The 15,294-nt window shown below is 46.5% G+C and overlaps 1 protein-coding gene across 3 annotated transcripts in view; it reads right to left on the reverse strand.

The window, feature by feature from the left end:
- The window catches only part of MYZAP (myocardial zonula adherens protein), a 91,916-nt gene that overhangs the window by 46,604 nt on the left and 30,018 nt on the right, over nucleotides 1-15,294 (reverse strand). For all 3 annotated transcript variants that reach the window (XM_077747956.1, XM_077747965.1, XM_077747971.1), the window contains exons 5-8: nucleotides 12,887-13,000; nucleotides 8,554-8,706; nucleotides 4,169-4,294; nucleotides 2,949-3,077 (exon numbers count right to left, since the gene is read on the reverse strand). In XM_077747956.1, the coding sequence (XP_077604082.1) occupies nucleotides 2,949-3,077; nucleotides 4,169-4,294; nucleotides 8,554-8,706; nucleotides 12,887-13,000 (522 nt within the window). The remainder of the gene's footprint in view (nucleotides 1-2,948; nucleotides 3,078-4,168; nucleotides 4,295-8,553; nucleotides 8,707-12,886; nucleotides 13,001-15,294) is intronic.

Consider the following 15,294-nt stretch of genomic DNA (forward strand, 5'->3'; position numbering starts at 1 on the left):
GAAATTCTCCCAACAAGTCTTTCCTACCAAATTATTTAAAGCAAATCTTTGACACTCTAACTCCCATAACTTCTGCTGCTACAAGGTGTGGTACCCAAGGAACAGACCAAGGAGATAGGGGAATAGTCCGTCCTGGCAGGAAGACTATTATCACTGATGGATAAAGGAAGACCAACTTCTAGTGGGATTTTATTTTTGTTTTTAAATCTCTCGAGCAGGGCACCTGGGTGGCTAAGTTGGTTAAGTGGCCAACTTCAGCTCAGGTCATGATCTCATAACTCATAGGTTCGAGCCCCACGTTGGGCTCTGTGCTGTCAGCACAGGGCCCACTTTGGATCCTCTATCTCCCTCTCTGTCTGCTCCTCCCATGCTCTATTATACGCTCTCTCTCAAAAATAAACATTTCTTTTAAAATAATAAATAAATAAATAAATCTCTCCAGTAAAGACCTTCTTACCGCCCACCTGGGCAAGATGCTCCCCTGTTCTGTGGTTTGCTGCTGGCTAGAAGTTTACATCAGCCCTGAAATAATAGTGACATGTTCCACGAGGGAGCCCCCCATGACAGACTCCAAAATAAAAAAGAAAGAAAGCTGTAAAGAGTTAGGGCAAGACCTAACTTAGCCTACACTTTAAAAGATCCTTTTCCTACATGGACGTACAACACATCTTAAGTGAACACTACACAACGATTTCTTACATTTGTAGGGCCTGTGAAACCACCACCCAGCACAGAATATTACCTTTTCCGCAGCAGAGTCCCTGAGAGATCACACCCCTTAAAAGATGTTTACTCATCAGAAAAGAAAGGTGTTTTGAAAATCCAAAAATAGGAGCAAGCAGGATACAACGCTGCCACAGTTCGTGCCTGTGGACACACTGTTCGTGTGGTGTGTGAGAGAGACGTGGTACAGTTCCCGCTCTGAAAGAGGCATCCCTGAGGGAGGAGGAACAGATTGGGATACCTAATCTAGCTAAACAGAGCAAGCATACCTCTAGCCTAAATGGAAAAGAAGATTTAGAAAAAGGACACATCTTTTTCTGTCAGAAAAAGCTGATAGGACTTGGGGAACATCGTGTGTCACATAAATGCTGGCAGGAAGGGCCGACCTTTCCACCTCCCTGGCCACCCGCCCGTCGCCTCTCACACAAGGCTCCATGTGGAAATCAGTGGGGGAAAATGCTGGGCACTTTCAGAATCCCAAGGGTACAAAGAAGATAAGCTATAACAAAGGCCCAGCTAAAAAAAAAAAGTTGACTGAGGACAGACACTCAGGCAAGTGTGTAACAAAATAAAACCAGAGCCACTACTATATGCCAGGATTTCACAGAAGAGGAATCTCAGTTTGGAAGAGTCAAGTAACTGCCCACAACTACAGAGAGAGGCAAGATTCCAACCCTAGGCCATCTGATTCTGAAACATGTATTTTTAGCCACCCCATGGGCCATCTCTGTAAGATGGCATCCTGCTCAAAAAACAAGGTGCCTGCTCACTTTGTGCCTGAGGGTGGCAGGAAAATCTGTCACCACAGGGAGCATTTGCACAACCAGTATCTTTTGCTGTTGCAGGGAGGCAGGAATGTGGGAGAAAGTTCACCTAAGGTCTAGAAACTGCCATCAATGCCCAATCTCCACAACTACCACCTTCAACCAGTACTGATGTTGGTCTTAAACACACTGCTTTGCCCTCTTCTCTTCAATAAAAGATAGCATTCTGTGCTCCCAAGCAGGAGAGGTGAAGTAGTAATGGACGCTTCACTTTGTTCCAGTCTCTCCCAAAGATGTATCCTAAAGTGGGAATCCCCAGAACACTGAACTGAATGCCATTCCTACCCTGGTTACACCTCACCTTACCCGAGGACTGTAGAGGGGCCTGCGTTGCAGACACAAGGGGTAAGGAGACCTTTCTCAGAATGACTGGAAGCCCAGGTATTGACCTTGCTCACACCATCATTACCCCTTGCTCATCACCAATCTCAGAATGCTCAGCATGAGCTGCTGGGTGCTTCTAGGTCACCATCTTGGCCGGTCAGCGCTATTCTGCAGACCCACATACTGCCAATTCTCCAGAAACCAGCCACTGCTTGTTAAGCTAAACTACCTCTCCTCCCCCAGAAGTTAGCTGTCACCTGCTAAAGGTCACTCTTGCACTCTTCTTTCCTGCTTTTTTTCTTTCTCTCTTCTACCCCTTCTTCCTGTTTTCCACCTTCTGCCTGTTTTCAGCTTCCCCCCTTGCTCTGAGCTGGCTTCCATGATCTCAGCTGAGCTCCTGCCTTCCTCAGCCTACCCCATCCCCGCCCACGCACAGAAAATGTGGTGTCTTCCGCCCTGCCACGTGATGTATCAGAGAAAAGCCAACCTTTTAGACGCATGCCCAAGAAACAGCACACTCAGGGTGCTGATGTAACATCTAAATAAGGTTTGGTTACTCAACAAGGCAACAAGGTTCATGCTTGGGACCCCAGCAAAGCAGGGTGCCAAGATACTCATTTTTATAAATAATTATAGGTGGGGTGTTTTTTAAAGCATCAAAACAGTTATCAATCAGAGTTCTGTTGGACTTACTCATATTTTTTTTAATGTTTTTATTTCTGAGAGAGAGAAAGAGAGCGTGAGCAGGGCAGGGTCAGAGAGAGAGGGAGACACAGAAGCTGAAACAGGCCCCAGGCTCTGAGCTGTCAGCACAGAGCCCGACACGGGGCCCAAACCCATGAACTGTGAGATCATAACCTGAGCTGAAGTCGGACGCTAACCGACTGAGCCACCCAGGCGCCCATCCTCATACTTTTTTTAAGCTGTCTTTCCTGTTTCAACCACAAATTGGAGGGATGGGAGGGGTGAGTGCTGAGGGCTCCTCACACCTTCAGACAGGCCTGCAGGGGGCTGCAGAAACAGGGATGGGGGAGATTCTGGGAAAGCGGGCGCTGGGCCCAGAGCAGTGTCCGTTACCTTTTCCATGCGCTCAATCAGCCTGTCCAGCTCTCCAATCCTCTGGTCCTTTTCCTCTAAGCTGATCTCCGCCGCCTCCATCTTTTTATTGGCTTCTTCAATAGCTTTCAGAAAACTATTGGTTTCTTCCTGCAAAAGAAACATACCGTCCTCAGCACAGCCATGGAGTCCCTAGGCTGCTAACTAGGGTCCAAATGGTGCTGGCCTTGCTAAATCACGTCTGTTTAAAAGCATAGCCTTGGGGCCTACAAGTGCCATGAACTCAGATCATGAACTCAACTCCCAAGATTCTGGTTCTCATATGTAAATACAGAAACATCATGTGGTTTTTTAATGGGCCTAGTTATTTTTTCTCCTCTCTTCCCCCTGAGTCTTTATGTCTTAAAAAACAGGTCTGCAAATGTTCTTTCTCCCTTGACTGGATGCTCAAAGGGTCACTGTATTTGCCTACAATGAAAAGGGAAACAGGGGCCACAGCTGGAATTGAACACAGAATGTCCAGACCGTTCTCCCACACTGCAAAGCTGTTGACTCCCACACTGTTGACTCCGTCAACAACTCAGACATTTGTTGAGCTTTAAGAACACAAGATAAGGCAGCCCCCAACTCCCTGCCTCCAAGGAACTTGTACTCTCTCCCAGAGCAGCCAAGACGGGAGATGGACAGTCCAACTCGAATAACAGGAACGACAGAATGCCACAGCAAGGAGCCGAGAGCACGGGGGCTTCCCAAAGACAGCGGACACTTCTAGCAAACGGGAAAGATTTCATTCCCAGAGAGGGTAGCATTTACAAGGCCTTTCCAGAGCCTAGCTAGGAGCAAGGACAGGGGAGGAGGTATTTCAGGTAGGGAGGAGCAGGGGGAAGGGGGAAGATCATGGCCGCAGGTAAGCCAGGGACCTGCCGGAAGACTGGAGAAACGGGTGTACTTGGAGGCAGAAACTGGGGCCACTTCAAGAAAAGAGGGGGATGAATAGAGGGAAGGAGGGGGAAATGGAAGGAGGGGGAATCAGAGGGAAGGAGGGGGAAACAGAGGGAGGGGGAATCAGAGGGAAGGAGGGGGAAACAGAGGGAGGGAGGCAAATGAATAAACAACCTGGCCCTCACCCGTGTTAGAGTCCACGGACTCACCTGCAAGCAGAAGCCCTGCTACGTAAGCCTCAGCAGCAATAGCGAAGCCAAGGCTCCCTGCCGCGTCCTGAGCAGCTGTGACATACGCACCAGCAGAGCCTCCTTCTCGGCGCTGTGCTTCCGCTGCTCCTCCCGCAGCTTTTCCTCGTACTGGCCGTACAGCTTCTTGGTCATCTCTCGCATCACCTCGGCGTTGGCTTCCTGGGAGGCTTCCACCTACGGAGACACGCCCCTCAGAGCTCCAGCGCTTGCAGGTTCCGGGGTAACCAGCACCTTTCACACTGTGTGTCACGTGTGGACACGCAGGGGTGAACCCCGGACCAAGATTCTGCAGGAGACAAGGACCCCGTTGGGAGGAAGGGAGGGGGCGAGTGGAGGGGCAGAAAAAGAAACAGCAGCACCTCCCGCTGTTATCAGGACAAACACATTCCACATGAGTGATGTCTTCACAAAACAGAAACATACTTAAATTTAGTTCCCAATTTAGACTTGAATTCTCTTGAAAATGTGTCCATGAGTCGCTATCTTCTTAACCCTTTTTTCTTAGATGACTTTTCCTGCCTAATGTCTTTTGATCCTGAGGTTTTATCTTTTATTCTACCAATTTCTTTTTTAATTTTTTTTAACTTTATTTTTATTTTTGAGACAGAGAGACAGAGCACAAGCTGGGGAGGGGCAGAAAGAAAGGGAGACACAGAATCTGAAACAGGCTCCAGGCTCTGAGCTGGCTGTCAGCACAGAGCTTGACACAGGGCTCGAACCCACGAACCGGGAGATCATGACCTGAGCCGAAGTCGGATGCTTAATCGACCAAGCCACCCAGGCGCCCCTATTCTACCAATTTCAACAAAACATTTTCTCTGGATAATATTTCCACACCCGAATTGGCATCAAAAACATAAGCCTTTTAAATTCTCGAGTATTCTGTTGTGAGAGAAAAAAATCACGTTATTAGAATTGGGTCAGAGTACAATAAATTATAAAATTAAAAAATTCATGGGGTACCGGGGTGGCTCAGTCGGTTAAGCATCCGACTTCAGCTCAGGTCATGTTCTTGCGGTCCATGGGTTCGAGCCCTTTCTGTGCTGACAGCTTACAGGCTGGAGCCTGCTTTGGATTCTGTGACTCCCTCTCTCTCTCTGCCCCTCCCCCACTCACACACTGTCTCTGAAAAATGAATAAACCTTAAAAAAAATTTTTTTAATTCAAAGTTTACCTATAGAAGGAAGGAAGAAGAGAGGAAAGGGGATATTACAGATATAGATATTCTACTTCTGAATATTAATAGATAAATAAATAAATAAATAAAATAGCTGTTGTATAGATTTGACTCTGAATCACATAAATTGTTTTTCTGTTGTAATAAAATTAAATTCCAAGAAATTACCCACCAAGACCATTCAGTGGGCCAAGAATAGTCTTTTCAACATACAGTGCTGGGACAACTGGATAGCCATATGCAAAAGAATGATAGTAGGGGTGCCTGGGTGGCTCAGTCGGTTAAGCGTCCGACTTTCGCTCAGGTCATGATCTCATGGTTCGTGGGTTCGAGCCCTGTGTTGGACTCTGTGCTGACAGCTCAGAGCCCGGAGCCTGCTTCTGATTCTGTGTCTCCCTCTCTCTCTCACCCTCTCGCCCATGCTGTCTCTCTCTCTCTCTCTCTCTCTCCCTCTCAGAAATAAATAAAACATTAAAAAAAATTTTTTTTAAATGATGGTAGAAACCTAACACACCATATCCAAAAATTAAGTCAAAATGGATCTAAGACTTAAACGTAGAAGCAAAACTATAAAACTCTTAGAAGATAACATAAGGTAAATCTTTGTGACCTTTGATGAGGCAATAGTTTCTTAGATATAACACCAAAAACACATGTAACAAAGGCTAATAGAGGGGTGCCTGGGTGGCTCAGTCAGTTAAGCATTTGACTCCTGATTTCAGCTCAGGTCATGGTCTCTAGGTTCATGGGTTTGAGCCCCACATCCAGCTCTGTGCTAACAGCACAGCATGGAGCCTGCTTGGGATTCTCTTTCTCTGCCCCTCCCCCCACACTCTCTCAGAATGAATAAACAAACTTTAAAAGTTTAAAAAAAAGATAAATAGAAAGACTTCATCAGTATTCAATATTAAAACTTCTGTGCTTCAAAAGGGTATCAAGAAAGTGAGAAGACAACTCAGTGAGACAAAATATCTTGTATCCAGCATATATAAAAAGGTTTACAACTCAATAATAAAACATATATAATCCAATTTTAAAATGGGCAAAGGATCTGGTAGGTATCTTCTTTGGGAAGATGACCTATAAGCACAAGAAATAAGCTCAGCCTCACCAGCTATCAGGGAAACACAAAACCACAAAGAGACAGCATTCAAACCCCCAGGAAGGCCGCAGGCACTGAGACAGTACCAAGTGTTAGTGAGGATGTGGAGAAATCAGAATCCTATGCTGCAAGCGTACTTCTAGGTGATTTTTCAAACTGTTTCCCTTCTTTCCCCCACCACGTGCATCCAGTACTTTCAAATTTTGTTAAGTTAGAGAAGCTGGGAGGCCTTTAAAGACAAGGTGCCCACATGAAGTTGAAGCTGTCCCTTTAATATGCTGGTCAAAGAGTACCGAGGAAACACAAGTTCAGCTCATGTAAGAAACCTGGACTCAGCCTTTCTACTTTGTCCTTCCCCAAATACTGCACTTGGAAACTTTTCCACCTGATCTGGGGACCACTAACCCCGGGACCCCTAGTGACTGTGTGGGTCCAGCTGAGGAGGTAAGAAAATGTCAGCAGAATCGTGGGTGAACCAGGCAGAGGCTGGAAGTGGCTGGTGCTTGCCTTCTGGATATGTAACCTCTGGATAAGAAAGGTGTACTTCAATCTCAATAGGTTACATGACATTTATTTGTATGATTTGACAAAAGTCTCTCTCGGTGCCCTCCGTCACCACTGGAGAAGTTTTGGTGCAAGAAGCCACAAAACGGGATTTCCTGAATAGCGAGTATCATCAGCTGGGAGACAGACAACATGCCCTGCACCCCATTTCCGCTGCAAACACAGGCTTCTAGAAAGGGCTCTGTCCCTCCTGCCCTGCTCTGCATCTAGGTCACGCGAAATACCCCGAGTCCTGCCACTCTTTCTGTGGGGGCTGGGAACACTAGTCAAGTACAGCATTAGTCTCTACAACAGGCAACTGCGGATGAGAGGAGAGGCTTGGTCTCTGTGGCAGCTGCCTGACCACCACACTGCCTAATGACGCCCCTGGACACCCGACACCAGACTGCCCTGGAACACATGGGTGTGCACAGGGCAGGCACTACGCCCCAGACCACACAGGCGTGCACAGGGCAGGCACATCTAGTACGCACTGAATACATACTAGTGGGATGAACAATTGGACAAAGATCCTAAGCCGAGGAAAAGACTTAAAACTGTAATTTCTGGCTTTTTCAGCAACACATCTCTTTTTTCCAAAGTCACTCTTACTCAGAAATACAGTGTATGAAATGACAAAGAGAAGATCCACTCTCTTTGAAGCAGAGGAGCTGATCTGCTCTAGAGCTCCCTGGTCAGGGCGGTTGGGTTTGGCCACGTGGACTGTGACGGCACGAACCCGTGGGGTGACAATCATTATGACTACACAGTGCAGGGTGGCAGCCCCTCTGCCCCATCAGAGGCGGCCCACACGGAGAGGGACCATGTAACCACATGTCCCAGTTTGTCTCCCAAACTCAATTCTTAATAGCAACACCTTTCCTTCCAAACGTATTCTGCTTTGAGCAACGAATTATATGGATACATTATCTGTAAGGCCCTCTCCTCTAGCATTGCCTAACGCTGCATGGACACAACTTAAAAACCACAGACTTAAGTAAAAACAAGTTCATTCAGGAAATAATTTGCTGAGTGACTTCTATGAGCCATTCGTGGGTCTGCTCCTGCCAGTGGACAGGAATTCAATCTACGTGTCAAATTTGGAAGGGGCACTAAGACCTCCAAGGCACTAGAAGCCCAGCTGAAGAATAAGCCCAGCCTGGAGGGCAAGAGGAAGACTGTCATTGGTCACCCATCAATCTTCTTCCTGCACGCTCTTAGCCTCTTTATTATCAAACCAGACAGAAAGACCTCAAGATGTCAGAGCAAATCTGAACAGTGAGGCTTCTGAAGTCCCCGATCTGTGGGCACCCGCAGTGCCCTCTCCGTATGTAACAGCAGTGCCACGGTGACGGTCTCAGCAGACCTTGAGGCCATGGGGCCAGGGAAGGAGTGCCCACGGGGGGTATTCATGGGGTACCCCAATCTGGACTGACAGCAGTGAACACAGAAACCCCCTTGGCGCCTTCAAGCCACGCCCCGAGGAGTTGGCCACTAAAGCGTAGGAAAGGCCAACTAAGAAAACAGAGAAAAGGAGATGGAATGTTGAAGCTAGAAGACAGAAAAAATGGAAAGGGTGTCCGGAGGAAATCTGCACTCCTACACGTTTACCTTCATTTTCAGCAGCTGATTTTCAACGTGGGCTACCTCCAACTGCCTCTGCTTTTCCCGCAGCTTGTCCATGGAGGCTTCATAGGTTTGCTGCAGATTTCTGATCTGATCCTTAATGGTGCTGTTTTCCAAAGTAACATCCACGAGGGTTTTCTAGAGGGACGAAAAAGCAATCAAAACCAGATCTGGTGGTATGAGAAAACATGGCCAAGTCAGGCACCAGGACGTCCCTTTGCCATCAGCCACTGAGGCAGATGTCAGGCCTTAACAGCTGCAAGCCGGGACCCTGGTGTCTAAGGGGCTGAGGGCTCTCCACACCATGGTCAGGAGGACTGTGGCTGTGTAGTTAAATGGGCCGGCGAGCCTCCCCCATGACACCCCACAGCCTCTGCCCACACCACTTGCCAGTGCTTAGAAGGGCCAGAAATGGATTAAAATGGAGTCTTTCCAAGGAAAAGGGTTCAGAACACATCATTTCACACAGAAAAAAACTGGGTTGGAAAACTGTAAGGACAGAACAATCCTATTTTGAAAAGGAAAATGTATAAGCACGTGTTCAAATATATTTATGCAAAGAGAAAACTTTTTAAAGACTAGGATGAATTTCATCAAAACCCAAATAATGGTTATCTCTGTGTGATAGGATTATAAAGGGTACTTATTTCCTTCCACGTGTCTGCTGTATCTTTCAATCCCACAATGAGATAAAAGCAAAAACGTATGTTTTGTAGAATGGAAATATTCCCCTCTTTCCTTCAAGAGGCTGTCACTTCTGTACCCAGAGACTGCCAGCCAGTACAGCCACCACATGGCCGAGGCTCCTGTAGTGTCGGCAACTGCTTCACCATCTCCTCTTAGGCAGAGGAGGGTGGAATGAAGGAGGGTGGAATGAAGGAGCAGCAAAGGATAGTTTGGTGGTTCAGACAAGGGCCTGACAAGTGTCAAAAGCCTGTGGATTATTACTCCAGGCCAGAATGATCAAATTGACATTGCAGCTATCTGATGCTTTGGGTTCTACCTGGTTAACTCTCTGTACAAAGAAGAGCTTCCAAAACCCAAAGCTCTTACCACTGCGCCTTGGTTATGGGCACCATCTACCACCACCCCAGATCATGTTCAACTTTCAGTTAGAATATTTGGAGACTGGCGTTGGACACATTTCCTAACACCTTGGTCCTTTTTGTAGATGATCAGTCTCTCTGAAGCCTCCTAAAATCCTCAGCCTCCAATTTGGATAAAAAGCCTCTCAATCCTAAACCTACTTGAATGAAGAGCAAGAATTCTGGATGGTAGAACAGAGATATTAAAGAAAACAGAGAAGCCATCTGGAAGCACAGAATCACAAACTATTTGAGCTGCAAGGGGCTTCAGAAACCACTTGGCCCAACGACCCCTCTCCAAGGCCCACTGGCTTTACAGACACAACTCCTGTGGTCATGAGCCTACATCCGGACCAAGAGGCCAAGGTTCTTTTTTTTTTTTTTTTTTTCTTTTTTAATGTTTTTCTTTTTGAGAGNATCCGGACCAAGAGGCCAAGGTTCTTTTTTTTTTTTTTTTTTTTCTTTTTTAATGTTTTTCTTTTTGAGAGAGACAGAGCATAAGCAAAGGAGGTGCAGGGAGAGAAGGAGACATAGAATCCAAAGCAGGTGCCAGACTCAGAGCTGTCAGCACAGAGCCCGACGCGGGGCTTGAACTCACAGACTGCGAGGTCACGACCCAAGTTGAAGTCAGATGCTTAACTGACTGAGCCACCCAGGCGCCCCCAAGAGGGCAAGGGTCTAGTCTTGGTTCTGCTACTCGCCACATATCCTGTTCAAGTCACTTCTCTGCTGGCCTCAGTTTATTTATCCATAAAACAAGGGGGCTGGAGATCATCTCAACAGTTCCTTCTAGTTCTAACATCCTGTGAAATCAAACCAAAAATTTGGTCTCCCGGTCAGTAATATTGAAAATGAAAAGACTGGGAAATGGAAGAGGTCAGGGCCTTGCAGAAATAAGATGCCAACTATCTTCAGATGTCCTGTCCTGTCTATGAGATGGTGCCTTTCTTTTCTGTTTTCTCCTTCCCATTCTGCTTCTTCCTTTTAACAGTAATTTTTAATCTTTTCATTATAAAGCTCTGCTGTCTGCCCTGGACCAAGACACTGGATAACTAGGAACCAGTCAGGGTCCCTGGGTTATAGGTGACCCCATGCGAACAGCTGACCTCTGAAGCAAATGCCTGGGATACCAATGTGGATGGCAGAGTAGAAGAATGGCGGGGACAAAACACCAGAAAAGGAGTATCGATGCCAACCAGGTCTGATCTCAGGGGAGGTATAGCACTTGCTGAATGGCACGGAATGAAAAGATGTCCAAGAGAGAAGAAAAGGGAGCCTTTCCAAGATGCGTTGATGGCTGGAGAAAGGGAAAAAAACAAAGGTTCCTGAATAAACCAGACCAGACCAAGGGCTGGCCTGAGGTCTGAAGGGGGTGGGGGGGGTGATAGAGACTGGAATGCACTAAGAAGGGCGATGAATGGGTGAGGCTTAGAGACCCAACCAGAAATGGCCTCCCAGGGGCGCCTGGGTGGCCCAGTTGGTTAAGTGTCAGACTCTTGATTCTCACAGTTCATGATATGGAGCCCCACCTCAGGGTCTGTGTTGCTTAGAGCCTGCTTGGAGTTCTCTTTCTCTCTCTCTCTCTCTCTCTGCCCCTCCCCCACTTGTGCACAGGCACACACACACACACTCGCGCTCTCTCAAAATAAATAAAAACTTTAAGGAAGGAAGGAAGGAAGAAAGAAAGAAGAAAAGAAAGAAAGAAAGAAAGAAAGAAAGAAAGAAAGAAAGAAAGAAAGAAAGAAAGAAAGAAAGAAAGAAAGAAAGAAGAGAAGAGAAGAGAAGAGAAGAGAAGAGAAGAGAAGAGAAAAGAAAAGAAAAGAAAAGAAAAGAAAAGAAAAGAAAAAGAAAAAAATGACCTCCCACACAAACCCAAACACAGTGCTCACCCAAGCCCTGCTGGACGTGGCCTAGCTTCGTGGTTGGCACTATTGCCGTAACAGTTGTTGGTAGAGAATATTCAGTTCATGGGGAAGTGGATAATCCCAACAAGAAAATGTGTGCTTATCTGGTAAGTTATTTATACAGAACCAGAAAGGATATGAAAGAGCCATGGAACCTTTAAGAGGAGGGTAAAAAGATAAAAGCCAAATAAACTTGGAGGAGAGGCAGAAACTATTGTTTACATATTTGGAAACTAAAACCAAGGGAAGCTGTTTCTGGTGAATGTAACACTTTGTTCTGAACGTTTTGTTCTTTCTTTTTTTCTAGGTTAATTTGCATATGAGATAGAGCACTCAGCTGGAAGGGTAGCAATGGGAGTGGTTAACTCCTAGCAAATCAGATTAAACACAAAAGCAATCCTCTGGAAGTGGATTGACAGCACACATTTGGAGGATTCCGAGTCCTTCTCTTCCTTGTCTGGTACTATCTTTGGAATGTACAAGATTTCTTTTACTGAAAAGTAATTTCTGGAAGCACCTAGATGGTTCATTCAGTTAAGCTTCTTTCTGACTCTTGACTTCAGCTCAGGTAATGATCTCTCCGTTCTTGAGTGTGAGCCCTGCATTGGGCCCTGCGCTGACAGTGTGGAGCCTGTTTGGGATTCTCTCTCTCCCTCTCTCTCTGCCCCTCCCCTGCTGGCACCCTCTCTCTTTCTCAAAATAAACTTTAAGAAAAAAAAAAAGAAAAAGGATTTCTNGTTGGGCCCTGCGCTGATGTGGAGTCTGTTTGGGATTCTCTCTCTCCCTCTCTCTCTGCCCCTCCCCTGCTGGCACCCTCTCTCTTTCTCAAAATAAACTTTAAGAAAAAAAAAAGAAAAAGGATTTCTAAATTAGGAAAAAGTGCTTAACAGCCTTTGAGGGTTACTTGCCATGAATAAATACTGATTGTCTTTGATTAAGTTTGCCTTCTCCATGCTTGGGTGGAACGTCCTGGAACACTGGGGCTGCAGAGCAGGAGCTGCTGTGCTATTTTAGGCACTGACACTTACGACCAACGGGGCACCTCTTTTAGAAAGTGACCCCTGTTGTGTGGAGCTCAGATCTGAACCCCCATTTTAAAGATGCAAAGACAAATGCAACTCAAAAGTTTAGAGTCTCTGCTTGGAAGCCCCTCCTTTAACGCCCTTCTCCGGCTTCCTAGCAGGGTCTTTACTGTAGCCATGCTTGAAGGAACCTGAATAACGAACTGAGGACAGCCTGTGGCTTCTACAAAGGCACAGGGCCCGCACTTCGTTCAGCGTGCTCGCCCTGTAACGGAGGACACCGGTCTAAGAGGGGGCGGACGGGTACCTGCAGGCCGATGGAGTCCGACGCTAAGGCTGAGTTCATGGCATTAAAACTGTCCAGGGCTGACGACTGTGTCTGGATGTGATTCTCTAGATACTCGTGCTGAGCCTGTGAAACCTGGACAGATGATAAGGTGGTTACACAAAATCATATATACCAGCAACAATCCTAGGTTAGGCTGGAACCTTCTCCTGACAGGAGCCACATCCATTTCAATGATAATGTCAAGTACAGCTTAAAATTACGATGTCAACATCTGTGTGACCCAAAGAGAAGACAGACAAGACCACTTTTCCTTTGTATGGTATTTACACATTCACCCCCGGGGTCTCACTTAGTCCTCACAACATCGTGCAGCCGCCAGAACGTCCCCCTTTATACGGAGGAAATAGAATCAGCTAAGTTAAGGGATTTGCGCCCCAACAGCTGGGCACAGCTGGAACTAGAACGCAGGGTCAGTACCTTCCAGGGCCATCTTGCTCTTTCTCCTCACCACAGAAAGAGCACATTGGGGGCTCACACAGTCCTCAAGAGTTGTTTTGTGGCTGTCGCTATGTTGTCTTTGTTGGGCATGTGTGTTGAACATGTTTGAGACTGTTTTATCAGAGAGAGTACCACCAGTCCCAAGCTAGACCTTCAAGAAAGGCCGGACATACAGAAGCAGGGAGGCAGAACTAGGGGGTGAGGGTTCCGGGTGGACTCAAGGGTAGAGCCCTGCGTGGTGAGTGGAAGCCACAGAAAGCAGTCAGAAGTGACAGAATAGGAGGTGCGCGCAGAGAGCGGGACGCAGAGTTGACACACGGCAGGCCAGGACCAGGGGCGTGTGGCACATTCTTGTTCATGGGCGTGTTCACACAGCAGGAATTTAGGAATCTTACTCTGGCTGTGGAATGTGGGATAGCCTGGAGGAGGAGACTATAGGCAGAGAGATGGAGCTCCCATGACGGTTCTCACTAGAGAACGTGAGGGTGTGCAGGAGATGGTAATGGAAAGCCAGGGGCAGAGACTTATTTGTGCATCTACTGCAAATCCCATCCCCTGGCTTTAATTACAGTGTTGGTGTGTGTCTGTGGATGGCAGAGTGTATTTCTGGAAGCAGGTGAGAATTTCACAAGTATCTTCCCACATGCTGTGAGAATGGGCTAAGTGGGTATGTTTATACACCTCCACCCCTATCATCAAGGCAGTGGGTCTGACCTAAGCAGATCATCTCACAGCCAAGTCATACACTAAACCCTAATGCACGACTGTTGTAACTATGCTTCCTTCCTGCAGAAACAGCTTTTATGGGAAGTATGTCACATATACATGGGCTTTTGTTCTTTAACACTGTCAATTGCAAATACAAAAAATGTTTTTTCTCACAGGTATTTGTTTAAACCACAGGAATGTTATTTTTTCTTAAACTTGTGAGTAATACACTCACACAGTTCAAACACTTACAAAGTATAAAAGGTACACACTCAAATGCATCCGTCACTCCTGTCCCATCTGCTTAGGCACCACCTGTCCACTCTGCTCTTCAGTCAGGACAGTTTATGAGGGGCACCTGGGTGGTTGAGTCAGGTAAGCCTCTGACTTTGGCTCAGGTCATGATCTTGCAGGTCACAGATTCAAGCCCCCTCATCAGGCTCTCTGCTGTCAGCACAGAGCTCACTTTGGATCTCCTCTTTCTCTCCACTTGTGCTCTCTCCCTCATACACACACACAAATAAACATAAAAAAAAAATCAGGGGTACCTGGGTGGCTCAGTCAGTTGAGTGTCCGACTTCAGCTCACACCCTGTGAGTTCAAGCCCTGCGGTCAGCTCTGTGCTGACAGCTCAGAGCCTGGAGCCTGCTTCACATTCTGTGTCTCCCTCTCTGTCCCTCCCTCGCCTGTGCTCTGTCTCTCTCTCTCTCAAAAGTAAATAAACATTAAAAAAATTAGTTTCTTGATTATTCTTCTAGTAACTACTTTTGAACTCACAAAACAAACTAAACACACTTATTTTCCCCTCCTGTTTTACATAAGTGGTGGCTCATTGTACATATTTTCTTGTATCTTGTTTTTTACCATCTACTCTGTCTCTTTGAAATCTTTCCGTATCTCATTTTGAAAAGCTTACTTGCTCTTCTTATTCTCTCATCTCCCCTCCACCTTCTTCTTTTTAAATTCTGGATATTCTATTGTAGAGTCATAAGTTATTTTACTCTCCCCTTCTTCATGGACGTTTAGGTTTCCAATCTTGTTACTATTACAAACGATGCTGTGAGAACTATGTTCACACACAGGTCACTGCACAATGTGAGAGTTGATAGAACACGTTCTTAAGAACGGAACTGCTGAGTCACAGGATATGATAGATGCTGCCGTACTGCTGTCCCTCAGAGTACTACAGAATGACATCCTATCCCGCCACCTGGCTGCTC

Source organism: Crocuta crocuta, unplaced genomic scaffold (assembly GCF_008692635.1).
Source record: "Crocuta crocuta isolate KB4526 unplaced genomic scaffold, BGI_CrCroc_1.0 scaffold130, whole genome shotgun sequence".
NCBI lineage: Eukaryota > Metazoa > Chordata > Mammalia > Carnivora > Hyaenidae > Crocuta > Crocuta crocuta.